The sequence below is a fragment of the Nannospalax galili genome, unplaced genomic scaffold (assembly GCF_000622305.1).
Source record: "Nannospalax galili isolate Female #2095 unplaced genomic scaffold, S.galili_v1.0 scaffold1802, whole genome shotgun sequence".
Taxonomy (NCBI): domain Eukaryota; kingdom Metazoa; phylum Chordata; class Mammalia; order Rodentia; family Spalacidae; genus Nannospalax; species Nannospalax galili.
In genome coordinates, this window is record NW_008348339.1 from 89,316 (window position 1) to 110,654 (window position 21,339).

The 21,339-nt window shown below is 40.7% G+C and overlaps 1 protein-coding gene across 1 annotated transcript in view; it reads left to right on the top strand.

The window, feature by feature from the left end:
* Nucleotides 1-2,822, top strand: part of Cdk5rap1 (CDK5 regulatory subunit associated protein 1) — a gene marked incomplete in the record, with an annotated part of 46,062 nt that extends 43,240 nt beyond the window's left edge. Inside the window, 1 exon segment of the mRNA XM_029569436.1 lies at nt 2,548-2,822. Within this exon segment, the coding sequence (XP_029425296.1) occupies nt 2,548-2,634 (87 nt within the window).
* Between the last annotated feature and the right edge of the window lie 18,517 nt (nt 2,823-21,339).

Here is a 21,339-nt window from a genome sequence, read left to right on the forward strand (position 1 = left end):
ATGTAGTTACCCTACAAAAGGGGTACATTGCTCTGCTAGACACCATAGGCTAACAAAGTAAAAGCTCAATGTCAGGAATGGACTCGCTCTTTTGAAGCTATTGGCCAGGGGTCCCATAGTTCCTCAAACAATACTGGCCATTGCCCCTGCTCTTGGTTACACGGCAGAACTTGATGGTAAGATCCTATTGCTGAAGACATTGCTACATATATGAGCTATAGAACAAAGAGAAATCAAGATGGTGCTGACTTCAGAGCCTCATCTCTGTTGGCTAGCTTTCGTAATGCTGGAATGTGCTGTGCATCCTACCAGGAGAACAAAATAATCATCATCCTTACCCAGCTATGAATCCTACAGGCTACAATAGCAACTGGCCTGGCAAGGTATGATCTCTGGTGCAATAGTGGCACAAATATTATGGGAGTATCCAACCACTTTTTAATTTTTTTTGTTTGGTTGGTTGGATTTTTTCTTTTTGGTTTTGTGTTTTTGAGATAGGGTCTCTCTGTTGCCCCCAGCTGGCCTGGAGCTCATCATATTGACCAGGCTGGCCTCACCCTCATAGGGACCCACCCTCCCCTAACTCCTGAGTGCTGGGATTAATGGCATGTTTCACTGTCTGCCTTTTTATTTATTTTTTATATATTTTATGTTGCATTTATTAACTTACAAAGGAATGAGTACCCAGTGCCTAGCCCCACGCCTCCGGTGGCATGGCTCAGAGCCTGCCATATCAGACTGTGCCCCAACTACCATAGCCACCACTAGCATTTGCTCATGCCTCAGGGGCCAGTGATCTTGCCCTAGGTCCATAAGTGTCGGGCCATTCTGTCCTTGAGCTGCTGCGCGCACAAGCGTTCCCACGGCTCCTGCTCTTCCCCATGGCTGGAGGCTTCCCCATTCACTGCTTCTGTTCCAAGATGGCTCCCATCAGGCCCCGCCCCTTGGAAGAACTAGTCAATTGGGAGACACTCCATCCCTTTCCTCCACTCTTACAATTTTTCCGTCCATATTCCACTAAGGTCCCTGAGCCTTGGAGGGGGTGACAGATGTAGGGTGATCTCTCTTGTATCATGGCAAGATAGTGGCTTCTTGGGCCTCTGATCTGATCTATCTCAGTGGTGTTTCTTCCCAGAGAGAGGCCTGGGGGTTGTGCCTGTCTGGCTTTTTTTTTTTTTTTTTTTTCTTGTCTTTTTGAGACAGGGTCTCTCTGTAGCCCCAGCTGTCCTAGAACTCACTATGTAGACCAGGCTGGCCTCGAACTCACAAAGATCCGCCTGCCTCTGCCTCCCAAGTGCTGGGATTAAAGGCATGTGCCACTACACCTGGCCTGTCCGGCTTTTTGTAAAAAAAAAATTATTATTTTAAAAATTATGTGTATGTATGTGTGTGTTTGTACATGCCAGTGTAGTGCCCATGGATCCCCTGTAGCTGGAGTTAACAGGCAGTTGTTAAGCTACTTGACGTGGGTGCTGAAAATTGAACTTTGGTCCTCTGGAAGAGCAGTATGTGCTCTTAACTGCAGAGCCATCTCTCTAGCCCCTTAAGATTTATTTTTTAAATAATGTGTATGTATGTGTGTGTCTCTGTGTGTGTGTGTGTGTGCCTGTGAGTACAGTGCCTGTGGAGGCCAGAGGAGGGTGTTGGTTACCCTGCAGCTGGAGTTATAGATGGTTGTGAGCCATCTGACATGAGTGCTGGGAACTGCACTGGGGTCTTCTGCAAGAGCAGTATGTGGTCTTAACTGCTGAGCCATCACTCCAGCCTTAAAGGGGGGTCTTGATCTTTACCTGGTTGCTTTCTTTTAACTTTAAGGTTCTCCAGCATCACCTTCTCAGAGATGCCTTTCCTGGACATTCTCGTTTTGAAGCAACTTTTCCTGCCTGACTCTTCATGCCTATTAGCTACTTATTCCCTGATTCCTTCAGAGCACTTTGTAGCATCTGAAATCATTTTTGTTTATGTTAATACTTACTACCTGTCTTACTCTGAAAGCTCTTTTGTGGACAAGGAAATACCTGTTTTGTTTAATTTGTATTTCTAGCACCTGAGGTAATTCTTAGCTTGCTATAAGAACTCTATATTTACTAATGGATCAACTTGTTTGGTGAGAAATGTGATTAATGGCAACTTTGAGGTCCTAGTCATTCAGCCCTCAGAGAGGAAAGAAACTTTCTCACTAAGTTTTGGCCATAAATGTCACAAGGATGTGTTTAACTGTATCCTAGCTCATTCTAAAGGCTGGAGGGCAGAGTCTGTGATGGGCAGCTTACAAGTGAGCATTATAACTGGAGCTGGGGAGGAGTCAGCTCCACAACAAAAGGGAAGAAACTGCTCTTTGGGATGGATCTGTGTTTGCCTTCTTACATTGCCATTCCATCTGACAACTCTTCCTCCCAGGGTTGAAGTGGCACAGGCGCCATGCAGTTTCTGTGCCAGTCATTTCCTCCAGATGCCTTTTGGAGGCCTCTGCTCTGGAGGCTTAACATCATATCCCCATGGTACCATGTAGTAACCTTGCCGTCTTTTGATGGACTTTTCTTTCAGATCACCTCTGCCAGCTCTCAGACTCTGAAAGGACAAGTCCTCTGCAGGACCACTCTGAAGCACTCATCAGCTTATTGCTTGACCTGAGTGGGTGACCTCAGAGTGCACTTGGGCAGTCCTTCTCCATAAGAAGATATGACTCATCACTAATGAAAGTGGTAACAATGCTTTGGAGACAAGGCACAAGTGGTGAAGCACCTTTGCACCAAATGGAAGAACACATTTCTTTGGTGCTACATGAACAGCTTTACAACAATAAAATTTTCATAAACTAATGACCGCTTTGTCTCTGGCTTTTTTATTTTTTGAGACATGGTCTATATAGCCTTAGCTGGCCTAAAACTTGCTATGTAAACCAGGATGCCTTTGAATGTACAGGCATCTTCCTGACTCTCCCTCCTATTGCTGGAATTACAGTGTGTGCCACCACACCCTGTTGATTTTCCTTCATATTTGTATTGGCTTGTCTGTGGAATTTTTCCTAGAATGTTATAAGTGTTTGCTACTACAGTTTTTGCTGCTAATGTCTTGTTTAGTCCTTTAAACCCTATGTAGTAGAGATTGAAGGAAAGGGAGGTGGGGACACTATTGCCCTTTTTGGTGGGGAAGGGTTCTTTTTGACCCAGGATCTCCCTGTAGCCCCAGGTGGCCTCAAACTCACAGAGATCTACCTGCCTCTGCCTCCTGAGTACTGGGATTAAAGGTGTGTGCCACCATACCTGGCCTACTATTGCCATCTTTTCAAATCATTCTTTCCCTTTAGGTACAAGAGCACTTGGAGTTTGGAAACATTCACATGTTGAAGCAGGCAGAGGGCAACTGGAGATCCTGCAAGTCTTAAGAATTCTCTAAGCATGGCCCCGGTGACGTGCTTCCTCCAGCATGGAGGAAGACCTCTCAAAACAGTACCACCAACTGGGGACAAAAAGTCTGAATAATTGGAGCCTATGGGGGACATTTTCATTCAAACCACCACTTACCACTTCCTGGTCCAATAGGCTCCTGACCATATAAAAGGCAAAATGCATTTAGTCCAACCTTATAGTCCAACCTTAAAAGTCCCAATGCTATTCAGAAGTCCACAGTTCAAAGTCTCTTCTGAGACTCAAGACACTTAGCTGTAAAACCATGTAAAATCAAAAGAAAAGTAACATACTTCCAAAATACAATGGGACTGAATACACATTCCCATTCCAAAAGGGGATGGTGGTGTAGTGAGGAAATACTAGAGCAAAACAAGACTGAAAACCAGCAAGGCAAACACCAAATCCAGTAGGTCCATGTTTGACTTCTTGGACTTTACTTTCAACGGGCTTTACTTCCAAAGATGGCTTAGCCCCTTCAGTTTTGCCATGTGCAACAAACATCTCTCTCTTAGGCTGGTACCACTCCCTCTATGCAACTCTCCTTGGTAGGTGTTGCACAGGTCTGGCATCTCGAGTATCTTGAGGTCTCCACTGCCAACCAGGCTTCACCTTCACAACTTCACACAATGGCCTATCAGGGCCTCTGCGGCTCTCTGAAACAGTGGAAGAAGAGCCAATGATCCCGCCACTCTTGCATCTTTCTCGTGCCTCTAAAGCCAGCACCAGGTGAATGAGATGCTGCTAAGTTTGATTGCAAGTCTGTTGCTTCCTTCCACATTTGCAGCTTTTCTTTGCAGTGATTTTCTAGTAGAAAACCCCTCCAGCATTTTCCTTTCACAAATTGGAGCCTTAGATGGGTGTGGTCTTGACCTAGAGGCATTCTTTCAGTTGTTTAAATGCAAATCTCTAGGCCTCTCCTTAATCACTTTAATCTTATTCAAGAGATCCTCTCCTTCAGCACATACCTTGACTCCAACATTTATCTAGCTAGTGCTCTTTTTCAATCCAAACTGTACATTCTGCATTTCTTTCTGCTCCACTTGCTCTTTTTCACTGTAGATCTGCATAATAGTCACCATTAATAGCCACACCACCGATTCTACATTAGGATGCCTTGGAATTTTCTCCACCAAAGAAAATTTCAACTTAGCTTTGGGAAAACTCTTAGACTATGGGCAGACTGCCAAAATATCTCAGTTGCTGCTTAAGTCCTTATTTTCCTCTGGAACTATAATGTTCTCAGCACTGATTTCTTCCAGGCTTCTACTAGAATGAGCCATTAAGCTCTGCTTACAGCATTCAACTGCTTTTCTAGCCCAAACTTCCAAAGCCTTCCACATTCCTCCAAAAGCCCACATGGTCAGGTTCTTCACAGCCAAGAGCCCACTCTCTGGTGTCAATTTCTGTATTAGTTACTTTTCTGTTATTGTGATAAAACACTGTGACCAAGGGAACTTATAAAAGCAAGAGTTCATTTGAGCTTACAGTTGCAGGGGAAGCATGGTGGCAGGAGGTTGGAGCAGGAGCAGAAAGCTGAGACTCACATCTTCAAGCAGGCACAGGAAGCAGAGAGCAACTGGAGATCCAGCAAGGCTTAAGAAATTGCTAAGCCTGCCCTCAGTGATGTGCTTCCTCCAGCAGTTTTATAAGAAATAGTAACAACAGCAAAGTCTTCACCCTAAATTTATATCACTAATACAAACTTTTAAATGATTAATCTACAAACAAGTATGAATAACTCCAAGATGACCCAGTGATACCTCAAATCCAAGAGGCAATTGACAGCTTTTAAATAGTACCATCGACTGTTTAGTTTCTGAGTAGTCAGTTTCCCACCAATGTGCTTTGTCCATATCTAAATACTCCAAGACAGCCTGGACATGATGACATCCTGTCTCTGCTTTAAGTCATTTGCAATTTAAAAGATTAACCTTTCCAGGCATGTACAGCTGTGTCAGAGGGATGCATTTCACTTCCAGAGCTCAATTTCAGGCACCAATGCACAGTCGAGAGATTTGGTTCTGTACTGCTTTTTCTTTGAGGCTTTGGCTTTATGTATGTCTAAATCTACACCTGATCTTAGCCAAAAGGCCGAGGAGCAATACTTACCTCTAAATCTAAAGAAATTCTTTTACTTTAGTATACATTGTTACCATCAAATTACTTTCTTTAAAAATTTAAAATGTTTTCTCTCTCTCTCTCTCTCTCTCTCTCTCTCTCTCTCTCTCTCGTGTATGTATGTGTGTGTACCTGGGGAGTCCAGAAGCATGGGATTTCCAGGATTTGGAATTACAACTAGTTGTGAGCTGCTGGATGTGGGTGCTGGAAACAAAACTCAGGTCCTCTGCAAGAACCCTCTAAGCTAGCTCTCCAACCCCTAAAATTAAAAAAAAAATTTTTTTTAACTGAATTTTTGTGTATTTCATACAGAAAATCATCTTTATACCCCCTTCCCCTTTGGCACCCTCCCAAAGCCCCCCCCCCCACACCGAGTTCATAGCTTTGGTCATTTGTGTTAGGGCTTTTCATGTAAAGTTAGTGTCCCCAGATGTCCCAGATTGCAAGTTCATCCATTGGGATCTAGTCAGTCTATCTAGAGTCCTTCCCTTTAAGATCAGCTCATTCTCACCCAGCAGTAATCAGCTGCCAATAATTCTTCAGCTAAGATTGGGGCTTGCTGTTCATTTCTACAGTTCTATGTTGGTTTTTTGTCTGCTTAAGTTTGCATGGGTCTTGCTGACACCATTGCTGTGGGTTCAAATGAGAAGAGTCCCAGGAGCCTGTAGGACTGTTTCCATATAATCATGCACCTCCTCCCTGACTCTTACAATCAAAAGATTGGCCCCTCTTCCACAATGATCCCTGAACCCTGGGTGGGTGGATTTTAATATAGGAGTCCTGTCCAAGGACCCACATTCTGCAGACTCTTATTCTGTGTGATTTGACCATTTGTGACCTTTTGCATTCCTGGCCCTCTGTTGCACGAGGGAGTTTCATTGATGAGAATTGAAAGATGCACTAGTGTTCTATGTTCCATGAGCCTTAGGTGTAGAGGTTGCATCCAAGATGTACCATTTAGGCTTAGGCAATTCTCAATCTCTGTGTGACATCAGTTGTGGAACTCTAATTATGTCTGTCTCTTGAAAAAGAAGCTTCTTGGATGAGTGATGATTGGGATACTTGTCTATAGGTTTAAGGATCCATATTACATTTGTCTAGGGATATGACAGCCTTGGGGTTTTCTCTAAGACCTATGACCTCTCCAACTATGTATTTGGCTAGGTTTATAGTACCTCACATGAGTTTCCTCCCATTGAGTGGACTTTAAGTCCAATTAGGTAGCTATCGATTGCCCCTAAGATAAAAGTGTCACTACTGCACCAATGTTGTTTACTGTGCTGGTCATTGATGTGGTTTTTAGGAATTGAAACTGGGGCTGGAGCATCAATTGATGTTCTCCCTTAGCAGCTTGTGTGGTGCCCTCCAAAGCTATGAGAACTAGCCTTCAGGGGAGGTGGCTTCCAGGTCAGTTCCAGCTCTGTTGCTCCAAATTCTGTGTCCAAAGTGTGTGCTGTCTTCAGCAACAGGGTCATGCCATCAAGTTCTGGGAGGTAATCAAAGACTGGCAATTTTGGACTCTCTTGGACCACCCTGGCCAACAACTCAAAGGAAGGTTTCTTCTGTCTGGCACTATTTCTTGTTATGTAGCAGTCAGCTGTGCTCACAGACTCATGTCGAGATATCGTATGTGTAATTTTTTCAGTAAGTTTTTGGACTAATACAATTCCATCTGGTTTTTTATACTAGCTAGGCACTATTTATGTCTCCTCTTTGTCTTCCTGTCTTATCCTCCTTCCCCACCCTCCCAATTTAAAGTGTCCCCATTTTCCCTATTTTTCCCTTGATAATTTTTATTTTTTATTTATTTATTTTATTTTATTTTTTTCCCCTCGATAATTTTTGTATGCTATGGTCCCACCTCTTTTGAGCTCCTTCTTCCCTTTTATTCCCATAGTTCCTTGTGTAGCTCTCCTTCTCCCCTTCCCATTTAACTAATGCAATTTTACACGTTTCTCCCTTAGTAATACCTGTCTCCTATTATTCTTCTCTCAGGTTCCTTCTTTCCCTTTCCTTTCCTGGTTCCCTTCCTTTTTTTGTTCCTGCAGTTACATCAGGATATGTACTCTTTTATAAGGATTTGGTGCTAGGATCCACGAACGAGGGAGAACATATGTCTTTTGTTTTTCTGAGTCTGTGTTACTTCACTTAGTATAACAGTTTCTAAATCCGTCCATTTACCTTCAAATTTCATTATTTCATCTTTCTTCACCACTGAGTAGAACTCCATTGTGTAAATGTACCACATTTTCATTAACCACTTATCAGGTGAGGGACACTTAAGTTGCTTCCATCTCTTAGCTACTGTGAAAAGAGAAGCAACAAATGTGGTTGTACAAGTGTCTCTGCAATAGGATGAGTCCTTTGGGTATATGCCAAGGAGTGGTATAACTGGGTCATGTGTGAAGTTAATCTTTAGTTTTTAAGAATTCTTCACACTGCTGTCCATAGGGGTTGCACAAATTTGCAATCCCACAATCGGTGAATGAGCACTCCCCTTTCTCCACATCCTCAACAGCATTTGGTATCATTTGTTCTCTTGATCTTAGCCAATCTGACTGGGGTAAGATGAAATCTCAAGATGGTTTTAATTTGTATTTCCCTAATTACTAACAATGTTGAACATTTTTTTAAACTTAAAATTATTTTTATTTTATGTCTATGCATGTATTGCCTGCATGTAGGTGTAGGTAAGTGCACCCGTGTCGTGCAATGCCTGCTGAGGTCAGAAGAGGCTGTCGGATCCCCTGGGACTGGAGTTACGGGACACCTGTTAGCTGCCATATGGGTGCTGGGATTTGAACCTGGGTCTTCTGCAAGAACAACCAGTGTTCTTAACTGCTGAGTCATCTCTCCAACCCCAATGTTGAACATTTTAAAAGATGTTTCTTAGCCATCTTTATTTCTTCCTTTGAGAACTCTCTGTTCAGATCTTTAGCCCAACTTTTAATTGGGTCTTTTTTTTTTTTTCTTCTTTCTTCTTTGTTTTTTGAGTTCTTTATTTATTCTGAATGTTAACCTCTGTCAGATTGTGTCAGTAGTGAAGATTTTTTTTTTTTCCACTCTGGGGTTTCTCTTCACTTTCTTGATTTTTTTTTTTTTTTTCAGTACAGAAGCTTTTTAGTTTAATGAGGTTACCCTTGTTGTTTGTTGACCTTAATTCCTGAGGAACTGGTGTCCGATTCAGAAAGTCTTTTCCTAGACCTATATCTTGTAGGTTACTGCCAATGTTTTAAAAGTTTCAGAGTTTCAAGTTTCACATTGAGGCCTTTGATCCATTTGGAGTTGACTTTTATGCAAGGTGAAAGGTAAGGATCTAGTTTCATTTTTCTACAGGTGAAGATCCAGTTTTGCCAGCACCATTTGTTGAAGATGCTGTTCTTTCCTCCATTGTGTGTCTTTCTCAAATATTAGGTGGCTGAAGTTGCGTGTACTCATGTTTAGGTCTTCAATTATGTTCCATTGATCTATATGTCTATTTTTATGCCAGTACCATGCTGTATTTATGACTATATCTCTGTAGTATAGTTTGAGATATGGTACAGTAATCCCCTCAGCGTTGCTCTTTGTGCTCAGGGTTGCTTTGGCTATCTGAGGTCTTTTGTGCTTCCATATGAATTTAAGGATAGTTTTTTGTCTAATTCTGTGAAGTATGTCATGGGGATTTTGATTGAGATTGCATTGAATCTATATATTGATTTTGGTAGGATGGTCATTTTCACAATATTAATTCTTCCAATCCATGAGCATGGGAGGTCCTTCCATCTTTTTGTGTCTTCTTCAATCTCTTTCTTTAAAGATTTAAATTTTTTGTTGTAGAGATCTTTGATGTCTTTGGTCAGGTTTATTCCAAGACATTTTATATTTTTTAGGCTAATGCGAATGGGAGGGTCTCCCTGTACTGTTTCTCCGATTGCTTGTTACTGGTAAATAAAAAGGCTACTGATTTTTGTAGACTAACTTTGTAACCTGCCACTTTACAGAAAGTGTCAATCAATTCTAGGAGTTTTATGGTGGAATTTTTGGGATCTCTTATGTATAGTATCATATCATCTGCAAAAAGAAATAATTTGACTTCTTTTTCAATTAGTACTCCTTTAATTTCCTTCTCCTGTCTTATTGCTCTAGTGAGAGTTTCAAGCACTAAGGTGAAAAGGAGTGGAGATAGTGGACATTTTGGTTCCTGATTTCAATGGGAATGCTTGCAGTTTTTCTCCACTTAGAATGATGTTGGTTGTGTCTTTGTTATATATAGCTTTAATTATGTTGAGGCATGTTCCCTCCAGTCCAATTCCCTTTAGGACTTTTTATCATGAATGCATTCAGAATTTTGTCAAAGGCCTTTTCTGCATCTATTGAGATGACCATGTGATTTTTGTCTGAGTCCATTTATATGACTTATGATGTTTATTGATTTACCATATATTGAACCATCCCTGCATCTCTGGAATAAATCCTACTTGATCATAATGGACAATCTTTTTGATGCCTGTTTCTATGTGGCTTGCAAGCATTTTGTTGAGGATTTTTGCATGTATGTTTAGTAAGGGCCTATAAGGTTTTCTCTTTTGGTTATATCTTTTGGTATTAGAGTGATGCTGGCTTTGTAGAAGGAAATTGGGAGTTCTCCCTCTGTTTCTGTCTTTTTAAACAAATAGTATTGATTGCAGATCTTCTTTAAATGTACGGCAAAATTCTGCTGTAAATCCATCTAGACCTGGGTTCTTTTAAGTAGGGAGGTTTTATATTACTGTTTCAATTTCCTTATATGTTATGGGTCTGTTTAAACTGTTGATATCTTCTTGGTTTAGCTTTGGTGTTTCCCATGATTTTAGAAACCCATCCATTTCTTTTAGGTTTTCAAATTTAATAGAGTGTAGGTATTTCCTGATAATTTTCTGGATCTTTTGAGTGTCTGTTGTGGTATTTCCCCTTTCATCTTTGATTTTGTTGATTTGGATTTGTTCTTTCTTTCTTTTGGTTAACTGGGCTAAGGGTCTGTCTGTCTTATTTAGCTTTTCAAAGAACCAGCTGTTGTAGTCATTGATTCTTTGCATTGTTTTCTTTTTTTCTATTTCATTAATTTCTGCTCTGATTTTTGTTATTTATTCTTGTCTGTTGGGTTTGGGTTTCATTTGTTCTTGTCTTTCCAGAGTCTTGAGTTGCGATGTTAAGTCATTTGTGCTGTTTTTGATTTCTTAATGTAGGCACTTAGAGCTATAAACTTTCCTCTTAGGACTGATTTTAAAGTGTCACAGAGGTTTTATTGTGTTGTAGTGTCCTTTTCATTTAATTCTAGGAATACTTTTATTTCTTTCTTAATTTCTTTTTTGACCCACTCATTATTTAGGAGTGTGTTGTTTAATCTTTGTGAGTTCATGTAGTTCCTAGGGCTTCTTCCAGTGTTGATTTTAAGCTTTATTGCATTGTGGTCTGATAGAATGCATGGAATTATTTCTTTTTTTTCTTTTTCTTTTTGTAGTTGTTGAAGTTTGTTTTGGGCCCCAGTATGTGGTCAGTTTTAGAAAAAGTTCCATGGGGTGCTGAAGAGAAAGTGTATTCTTTGGTGCTTGGGTGGAATATTTGGTAGATGTCTGTTAGGGTCATTTGATATATGGTATCATTTAATTCAGATGTCTGTCTGGTTATTCTTTGTCCAGTGACCTGTATAAAGGAGACAGAGGGGTAGTGAAGTCCTTTACTATTACTGTGCTGGGGTTAATCTGTGTTTTAATGTCCTGTAGTACCTTTTTTATGAAATTGGTTGCACCAAAGTTTAGTACATATATATTCAGGATTGTTATATCTTCTTGGTTAATTGTTCCTTTGATTAAAATGAAGTGAATAATTTTAGTTTGAAGTCTGTTTTGTCAGATATTAGAATTGCAACCCCTGCTTGTTTCTTAGTGCCATTTGCTTGGAATATTCTTTTTTTTTTTTTTACAGTTTATTATTTATTCAATAACCACATACTTAGAAGAAGCATTTCATTACAACAGCCTTTGTAGACCAGGCTGGCCTCGAACTCATGCGCCACCACGCCTGGCTAGAATATTCTTTTCCATTCTTTCACCTTAAGGTAGTGCCTGTCCTTGAAGGTGAGATGGATTTCTTTCAAACAACAAAAGGATGGATTTTGTTTCTTTATCCATTCAACTAGTCTGTGTCTTTTGACTGAGGAGTTCAGCTCATTGGTATTTAAAGTTATTATTGAAAGATGTGTATTAGTTGCCATCATATTGATTTCTGTTTGCATTCTTTGTCTAATTTTGTGTTTCCACAATTATACCTTCATTTAGTTTTTTTCTGTTGTCCCTGGGGTATAGTTGTTCCTTTCTCCATTCTTTGTATTGCTTCAAGTATTCTCTGAAGGGCTGGTTTTGTGGACATGTATTCTTTCAGCATGTTTGTGTCACGGAAGATTTATTTTTTTTCCCTTCAACTGTAATATAGATTTCTGCAGGATAAAGTATCTATGGTCATTTAGGACTGAGAATACTTTGGTCCAGGCTCTTCTGGCTTTCACAGTTTGCATTGATAAGTCAGCTGTAATTCTGATGGTTTTCCTTTATATGTGAGTTGTGGTTTTTCTTTTACAACTTTCAGTATTCTCTCTTTGTTCTGTACATTTAGTGTTTTTACTATGGTATGCTGTGGGGAGTTTCTTTTCTGGTCCTGTCTGTTTGATGTTCTATGTGCTTCTTGTATTTGTATGGGGATGTCTTTCCTTAATTTTGGGAAATTCTCTTTTACAATCTTAAGATCTCAGTACCGTTAACCTGAAGTTCTTTTCCTTCCTATATACCTATGATGTGTAGATTTGGTGTTTTCATGGTGTCCCACATTTCCTGCATATTCCATTCCTGTATTTTAAAACATTTTTCATAATATTTGCTTGAGCAGCCCAGTTCTTCAATTTTATTGTCCAGTGTTGATATTCTGTTTTCCGTTTCACTCATTTAATTGGTGAGGCTTTCTCCTGTTATTTCTAATTGGCTTATTGAGTTTTTTACTTCCTTCTTCATTTCAGCCTGAGTTTTCTTCAATGTTATCTTTTTTGTGAATTCATTCAGAAGTTTATTCCTATCGTCTTTCAGTTCTTCGATTTCTTTGTGTGCTCTTTAAATTTGTTGAGTTCCTTGATCATGTTTATGATTGTTTTAAGTTCTGTGTCCTTGGTTATCCCTAGGATGTTCTCCTTATAGAAATCTTCTATAGGACTGGTGGTATTTGGTGGGAACATACGTTTTGGTTTTCCATATTATTATTTTTCCATTGTGATTTTGACATGAATTTCTTTTGTTGTTTGTGATTCTGGTATCAAACTCGGCCTTTGTTGAGTTGAAGCCTGCTTCTCTTTGTATTATTGGTGTGCCTTGATTGTTTTCTTATTGGATAGGTATGTAAAGCTGGTTGGTCTAGGTTTCAGGTTCTCCCAGATTTTATATTGGAGGGAACTGATGGCTTCAGATCAGCTACTCAGGAGCTCCCACAGAGGCCCAAGTCAGGCTCCAGTTGGGTACACTCATGTTTCCTTCTAAGGTCTGGAGCCCTAGTAGCAGGCACTTACAGCCCAATTTGGGCAGTTTGCTAAGGGGAGACCCGATTTATGCACTCTCAGGCAGTCTGCTGAGGTCTCAGCCTCTACTGTAGTGCAGAGAAGTCTATCCTTGGCAAAGTGGGAAGGACCTCACATGGTCCCAATATAGAAGTTTGGGCTAGGTATGATTTGGGGATGCTTACCACCAAAGAGACCGGATCCAGGTGCTCTCAGGTAGTCAGCTAAGGTCTCACCCTGTACTGTAGGGAAGAGAGGTCTAGCCCTGGTGTAGTGGGAAGGGCCTCATGTGGTCCCACTTAGGGGGTTGGGCATGGATTGATTTGCAGACACTGACCACCATACAGGTACTGTCAGGTAGACTCTTCAGGTCTCAGGTCCTCCTGTAGGGCAGAGGTCTAGCCCTGGAGGGACCTCATGTGGTCTCAGTTAGGGGGTTGGGCATAGTGGGATTTGGGGAACCTCACCACCAGGCTGCCGATCCAGGCACTCTCGGGCAGTCTGCTAAGGTCTTAGTCCCTACTGCCAAAAAATTTTTTTAACATATATTTATTTATTGTGTATGTGTGGAAGGGTGTGCAGGGGTGGAGGTCAGAGAACTTGGCAGCAGTTGGGTGTCTCCTGCCATGTGGGTTCTAGGGCTTGAACTCAGGTCAAAAGCCTTGGTGAAAAGTGCCTGGCCTTAATTATTTTCATGTTGCATATGCATGCAGTTTTTTTTCTATTAATTTTTAAGATCTATTTGTCTCTATATAACACTTTTTAAATTATTTATTTATTTATGTATTATGTATATGACTATTTTGCCTACATGTGTGGAAGTTCACCCTCTCATACAATGCCCACAAAGGTCAGAAAGGGGATGTCAGATTACAATTGGAGTCACAAATAGTTGTTAGCCACCTCATGGGTGCTGGGAACTGAACCTAGTCCTCTGGAAGAGCAGCCAGTGCTCTAACCACTGAGCCATCTCTCCAGCCACTCTATGCAATACTTTCTGAAATGCAAACAGTATTGGTTTTGGGGAGGAAGGGATGGGGAAATGTTGATCTGGGTGCCAGGTTACAGTTACATAGAATGTTTTCTTGTGTTGCACAGTAATAATAATAATTTTTACTGTTCATTCCAAAAAGGAAAATATCTAAAAGTTTTCCCATAAAGAAGTAAGTTGGCAATGGTGGCTCATGCATATAATCCCAGTCCTTTGAAGACTGAGGCAAGAGGGCTGTTGGAAGTTGTAGGTTATACTGGGCCATAGAATAAGACCCTGTCTCAAAAAACAGTATCAGCAACAAAAAGGAGGTGGTAAATGTTTGAGGAGATACCCTTTTAAAAAATTTTTTATTTTTATTTTATTATTATTTTGTATGTGTATGAGTGTATTGCCTGCATGTATGTGAGTGCACTCATGTCATGCAGGGCCATGGAGGTGAGAAGAGGGCTTTGGATTCCCCTGGAACTGGAGTTAAGGATGGTTCGTAGCACCATGTGGGTGCTGGGAATCGAACCTGGGTCCTCTGCAAGAGCAGTCAGTGCTCTTAACCTCTGAGCCATCTCTCCAGCCCCTCCTTTTTTTAACATATAAATTTTAAGCTTTATTTTTGGAAGTTACACATATTTTAAAGAACATTTTATTTTCCAATTGATATTATTACTACTAGACCATTAGATAAAGACATTTCACTTATACTTGAAACCAAAACTTACTAAGGTCAAAGCAATGAATAATCTGCAACAGGAGATTTCCTGTTGTGTGTTAAAAACACTTAAAATTGCCACAAAACCCCAAGACACTGAAATCCTTATCTAATAAAATCTATTGCATTGGTAAGTTCCACTTCATTTTTTATTTGTAAAAGCATATGAAAGTTAAAATAGTTCTGATACGAATGAGTTATACTGACTGGTCAGTGGGAAATGTTTAAAACATTCAGCAGTTTCGTCTTCCTGTATTCTTAGACTAGAAAGTATGTTTTTGGATATTTGGCAACTATTCTAAGACTAGACTCTTTCCCACTAACACAAAATTCAGTTCTTAATAACTATAGAAGTATCCTTGCTTTTAAAAATAGTACTTTTCTTAAAATACTTCCTTTTTAATTTCATAAATAGGTATTCTGATTTTTATTGCTGGTAATATAAGGAATGCTTCTTGTTGCTGTTCAATTTTTTTAAATCTTAGTATCAAACAGAGAATGCAGGTACTAGTCCTATTCATGTTCTTTTCAAAAAAATTCACAAATACCAATTTTTAGAATAAACTATGTTTGATCATTGTAGAAGCATTAATTTTTAATGTCTCTAAGATCAGGATATGTCTCATGTCAGCTCATCATCAAGTGCAGATTTTGACTCATGTAGTCACTAGGTACTCTGCCCCACAAGAAGCACCCACCTCCCGTCTTCCCAGCCTTCATTTTCACTTTTATTATGAGACAGCAGCTAAACTTCTCTGGCCGGCCTAGAACTTGTGATCCCCCTGCATCAGCCTCCCTTGTGTCTGGAATAACAGGCCTGCACCACCAAAAACCTTTAGGTCAGCATGCTATAGGTCTAAGTGAAAACTGTCTCATCACTCAGTCCTAATACGGGCTCTTCCTTCACAGAAAACAATTAAAGCACTATGGAGAGAGCATTGTCAGTTTTGGTAGGGTTTTGAGGAGATATCTTTAAATTGATCTGAACACTGCATAATATATGCATGTATTGAAGTATTACATGGTCACTCACTAATATGTACAGCTATTATATGTCAATAGATAAAGTACTCTTGCTGGGCATGGTGGTGCATACCTTTAATCCCAGAACTCGGGAGGCAGAGGCAGGCGGATCTCTGTGAGTTCAAGGCCACCCTAGTCTACATAGTGAGTTCTAGGACAGCTGGTGCTACAGGGAGACCCTGTCTCAAAAAGACAAAAAAAAAAAAAGTACTCAATTGCTGAACCATCTTGCCAACCCTGTATGTATGTTGTGTGTTTGTTTACACAAATTGTTGCACTCCATACCCACTATTAATAATTGCACTGAGGTATGTGTTACTGATTTACAACCTATGTGCTTATATTTCAAGGGTATAGTTTGGTTTTTTTGGGGGGGGGGTCTTTTTGAGACAGGGTCTCCCTGTAGCCCCAGCTGGCCTGGGAACTCACTATGTAGACCAGGCTGGCCTTGGACTCATAGAGATCTGCCTGCCTCTGTGCCCAAGTGCCGGGATTAAAGGCTTGTGCCACCATGCCCAGCAAGTTTTTTAAAGACAGGGTATCATGTAATCCAGGCTAGCCTTGAGCTCATTCTGTAGCTGAGTGTTGTATGGATGCATGTAGTGAAAACCACTGAACAGGATCACTCTGTGAACAAGAAAAACAGTTTATTAAAGAGCAAACTGCTAGGCTAAATCTTGAGAGCAGAGAATAGCAGCCAGTACAAGAAGCAAAACAGGGTTTATAGGCAGTTAGGGGCTCAGGTGGCTTTCCAGGCTGCTCTTGCCTGGGGGTGACCATTGGGAAATAAGGAAGCTTTGACATTCTGATAAGCAGGGGGTGTTGGGTCACTTGTTTTCTGAGGAATGCTGTTTCAGTTTCCTCTTTCTGGTTCTGGGGAGCTTGGCAACATTGCTGCCATTTTGGGGACCTAACAGGTGTGACCTCCTGCCCTCATCTGCTGGTATTAGGTATGTGTGCCATCATGTCCAACTTAGTAGGTAATTTGTGCGTGCATGTGCGTGTGCGTGTGTGTGCCTGTGAGGAAAACTTTCAGGAGTCAGTTCTCTCCTTCTACAGTGTGTGTCACAGATATTGAACTCAGGTTGTCAGGCTTGGTGACACTTGCACACAGTGGCCTTTATCCACTGAGCCAGCTTGTTGGCCCTCACTTTGTAATTAAAAAAAAATTATTTGCTTTTTAATGGTCTGGGGAGATGGCTCAGTGATTAAAAGCCTAGGTAAATAAATGTTGGTCTCCTCCCCGCTGGGGCCTTGCTGTTGCTGGGGGAGCAGGTGGGCACCGGTCCCAGTTGTGGAGGGTTGGCAGAGGGAGAAGCTGGTCGGGGAGAGGAAGGTCTTGGGCAGCAGCGAGTACTACTGGCGGACAGCTCGTTTTAATATGGCGAAGAAGTTTTTATAGGGAAGTTTCTCCAGCAAAGAGGCAGGGTTGGGTTTTTGGCGGGGAGGGGATTTGGAGGGGAGGGCATCTGCTCATGGTACTTTCTGTCCAATTGTCTGGTCACATGATTTACAAGGAACCTGATTAGGGTTGGGGAAATGGAAGCTTAGCCTAGAGGCAGTTGGATTAGAGATCATAGGACAGCCAACATATCCGGAATGGAGCCCGGATTCCTGCCGTCCTCACTAGGACGTCTCTGGGGTTACATGGCCCTGCTCTACATTCCCTTTATTAATTGACACTTTTATCATTATCATTTAAAAATGACTTTCTTTGTCCTAATAGTTTTATTTTGAAATCTCTGAAATTAATGTTATCTATACCAGATATCTTCCTCCCTCTCTCCCTCTTCTCTTCCCTTTTCTTCATTTTTTCCATTATTTATTTAATTATTGATTGATTGTATAGGAAATTCAACCTAGGGCCTCATGTGTGGTAACCACACTATACCTTTAGCTCCTTTCCTTAAAAAAAAATTTTTGTGTGTGTGTTTGTGTATATGTGTATGTGTATGTGTATATGTGCATGGCACTGCTGGTATCTGGAGGTATCTGCTTGGTATCTGTCTGGTAACAACTTTGTGCAGTTGGTTCACAATTTGAAATGTACAATTCAGTGTTTTAGTATACCCATAAGGCATTTCAACCATCACCATCATCTCATTAACATTTTCATGACTGCAGAAAGCAGCCCTGTCCCGGATAGCAGTCACCCAGATCTCTTCTTCCCCTTGTCCCCGGCAATGCTAATGCCTAACACATACTTTGTGTCTTTATGGAGTGCCTATTCTGAACTTTATTTATTATATCTTTTGAGATGGGGTCTCACTATGTCATCCTGGACTGGAACTCACTATGTAGACCAGGCTGGCCTCAGTCTCAAGAGACTTGCCTCCTTCTGCCTCCCAAGTGCTGGGATTAAAGGCATGTATCACCATGCTTAGTTTATTCTGATCAATTTAGTTAAATGAAAAATATAGTATGTGGCCTTAAATTTGGTATGGTGGCACAGGCCTGTGTTCCTAGTACTTGGGAAACAGAGGTACAAAGACTAGGATTGAGGCCAGCCTGGGCTACAAAGCAAGTTTGACATCAGTTTTGGACCCTGTTTTTAAAAACTAGAAAGTAGCTTTTATGCTTGACTTTTTTTCACTTACGATGTTTTCATGCTTCACCTATATTGCAGTATTAGTATTTAAGTCACATTTCATGGCTAAGTAATATTCCACTGTATATAGACAACACATTTGTTTATCCATTCATCCACAGTATATATTTGAGTTATTTATGCCTTTTGTTGTTGTGCATTTAGCTTCTATGAACAGTATGTGCAGAGTTCATTACTTGCTTTTCAGTTTCAGTATACGTAGGAGTGGAATTGGTGGGTAGTAAATTAGTTCTGTGTCTAACTCTTTGAGGAATAACCAACTGTTATCCACAATGACTGCTATTTATTTATTTATTTAATTTATTTATTATTTATTTATTTTTGAGAATGGTCTCCCTGTAGCCCCAGCCTGCCTGATACTATGTAGACCAGGATGGCTTCCATCGCACAGAGATCTGTCTGCCTCTGCTTCCTGAGTGCTGGCATTGCAGCTATTTTTTTTTTTAAATGTGGGTACTTATACAAGGCAAGCCCTTTAAGGTCTGCAGTATCTCCCCTAATCCTACTGCTTTCTACTTAAGGCCACTTGGTTAGACCTATAGTCACTGACTAGGGACTAGAGCCTTTGTTGCATGGTTCCTAGGTGGTATCAGGATCTTACCTGTTCTGTTCTTTCTCATCTTTTGTGTTTGACTGTGCCACTTGGTGTTCAAAATGGAGAATTTGTGTTCCAGCAGCTAGTTGATTTAGATACATGACAGCATTTAGACTGTTAGTTTTCCATCAGTTTAACAAGGCAACCAACCTATGAGGAGAAAATGTTTATGTTAGACCTAGGCCAGGATCTTGACCTTTAGATTTTAAGCCTGTGGTGAGGAAGCACAATCATGGCTGCAAACTGTGCAAGTCATGGCTAGGAAGCAAAAGGAAAAACAGAGAGACCAGGATCCTACTGTCTGCTTGAAGTGGCCTAAGGACCTCCCACTAGGCACCACTTCTTTTTTAAAAATATTATTTAATTTTTTTTTAGAAGAAGCATATCATTACAGCTTTAATATGCTCAATAACAGTTTCCAGAGCAAAGATAACAGCTTGTTCAAAAGTGGCTATAAAATTTTTAGATTCACTGTTGATTAATACAGTTATACAATATTGAACTCACTATAAGCCCTGTAAGACATAAAATTGAATGAGTTTTTAACCTTTAAAAAAGATCTTCATTTCATTTTAAAATATACTGTTTCTTACAGACTCATTGTTTTTGCTAACACAGAGATGTTGGCGAATGTGTCTCTAATCTACACTTGGATCCTTGGCGCCTGTGTATGTCTGTAAAGTCATCAGGTAGATACAATGGTAATGTTTATCACCTCTACTAATTAACATGATGTAAATTTTTATGCTTCCTCCTCAAATATAATACATTTTTAAAAATTTGTTTTTTGTGTGTGTATATCACACAGAAACCATCTTATTCACCTATACACCCACTTCCCAGACGGCACCATCCCATAACCCCCCTCCCCCACAAGGCCCCTTATACTCTGTTATCGCTGCTACTATCTGCTGTGTGGTTGGCACCCCCAGCCTTTCCCCACTACTTGTCCCTCTGATGAATCTAGTCATCCTATCTAGAGGTCTTTATTTTAGGAGGGTCAGCTGTTCCTCATCTAGCAGCAATCAGTTGTCAATATTCCTTTAGATAAGATTGGGGTCTGCTGTTCATTTTCCCAGTTCTATGCTGGGTTACTATCTGGGAGTCCCTTTGGCCACCCTGGCCAACAACTCAAAAGAAGGTATCTCCTATCTGGAATTGTTGCTTCTTATGTAGCCTTTAGCTATGCATATGGTCTCTTGAGAAATTATATTGGCCCCTTTAATCTTTGGTTATATTTTCCTTTTGGGTGTTTAAGGCCATACAGTTGGCACAGATAAACCAACATATTTTTACTCTTAAGGTCATTAGAGGATCTGTTCCTCAGGGCTTGGGAGGAGCCCCCGGTTCCTTTCTTTTACCAGTTCCGCCTATGTGGTTGATTCTCCTCTTTGTAGACTGGACACTGGTTCAAGTCTGTCTCGTGGGGTCTCCTCAGCCTCCTTGATTAAGAAGACAGGTGCCCCACCACAATTACAGGACATTTTGAGAAATGCTCATAATCCCCTGGAACTAGTTGACCTAGGAGGGCAAGGAGCAGAAACTGTCCTGTATGTCCCTCTGACGTAGGCCTCAAAGTATGTCTGTTAAACATCAAACTGATTGCTGCTAGATGAGGAACAGCTGACCTTCCTAAAACAAAGACCTCTAGATAGGCTGACTAGATACACCAGAAGGGCAAGTAGTGGGGAATGGATGGGGGTGCCAACAACACAGCAGACAGTAGCAGGGATATCAGAGTATAAGGGCTTTGTTGGGTGAGGGAGGCTATGGGAGGGTGCCATCTGAGAAGTGGGTGTATAGTTAAGATGGTTTGGGATGTTTTGTGTGTGGTACACACACACACACACACACACACACACACACACACGCTTGCTTGACACATGTAGAGGTCAAAAGACAACTTGCTAGACTCAATTACCTCCTTCTCCACCATGTGGGTTCCAAGAATGGAACTCAGGGCATCAGGTGTGATGACAAGCACCTGTACTCTCTGAGCCATCTCACTGGCCTTCTTTCACTCTTTATTTGTGTTTCACATAGAATTGTGTAGGGTCTGTAGGATAGTTTAGCCTGCTCCAGTCAGGGAAAAGACCATCACATGATGTGAGAATGGCTTTTCACTAGGGTCCACTAACGGCAGGTGGCGACAGGTCCAGAGTGTTTATGACAGAAATTAAAGGGATGTAATCTCTTTTTTGAAACTGAAGAAATTTTGAAATTTTGCTTTTTTTAAGAGTACTTTTTAAATTGGGAAAAGAAATTTCCTTTCCAGGGAAATATTTCATCTTTTCTTTTTAAAGGCATTTAATAATACTCATTGGTAC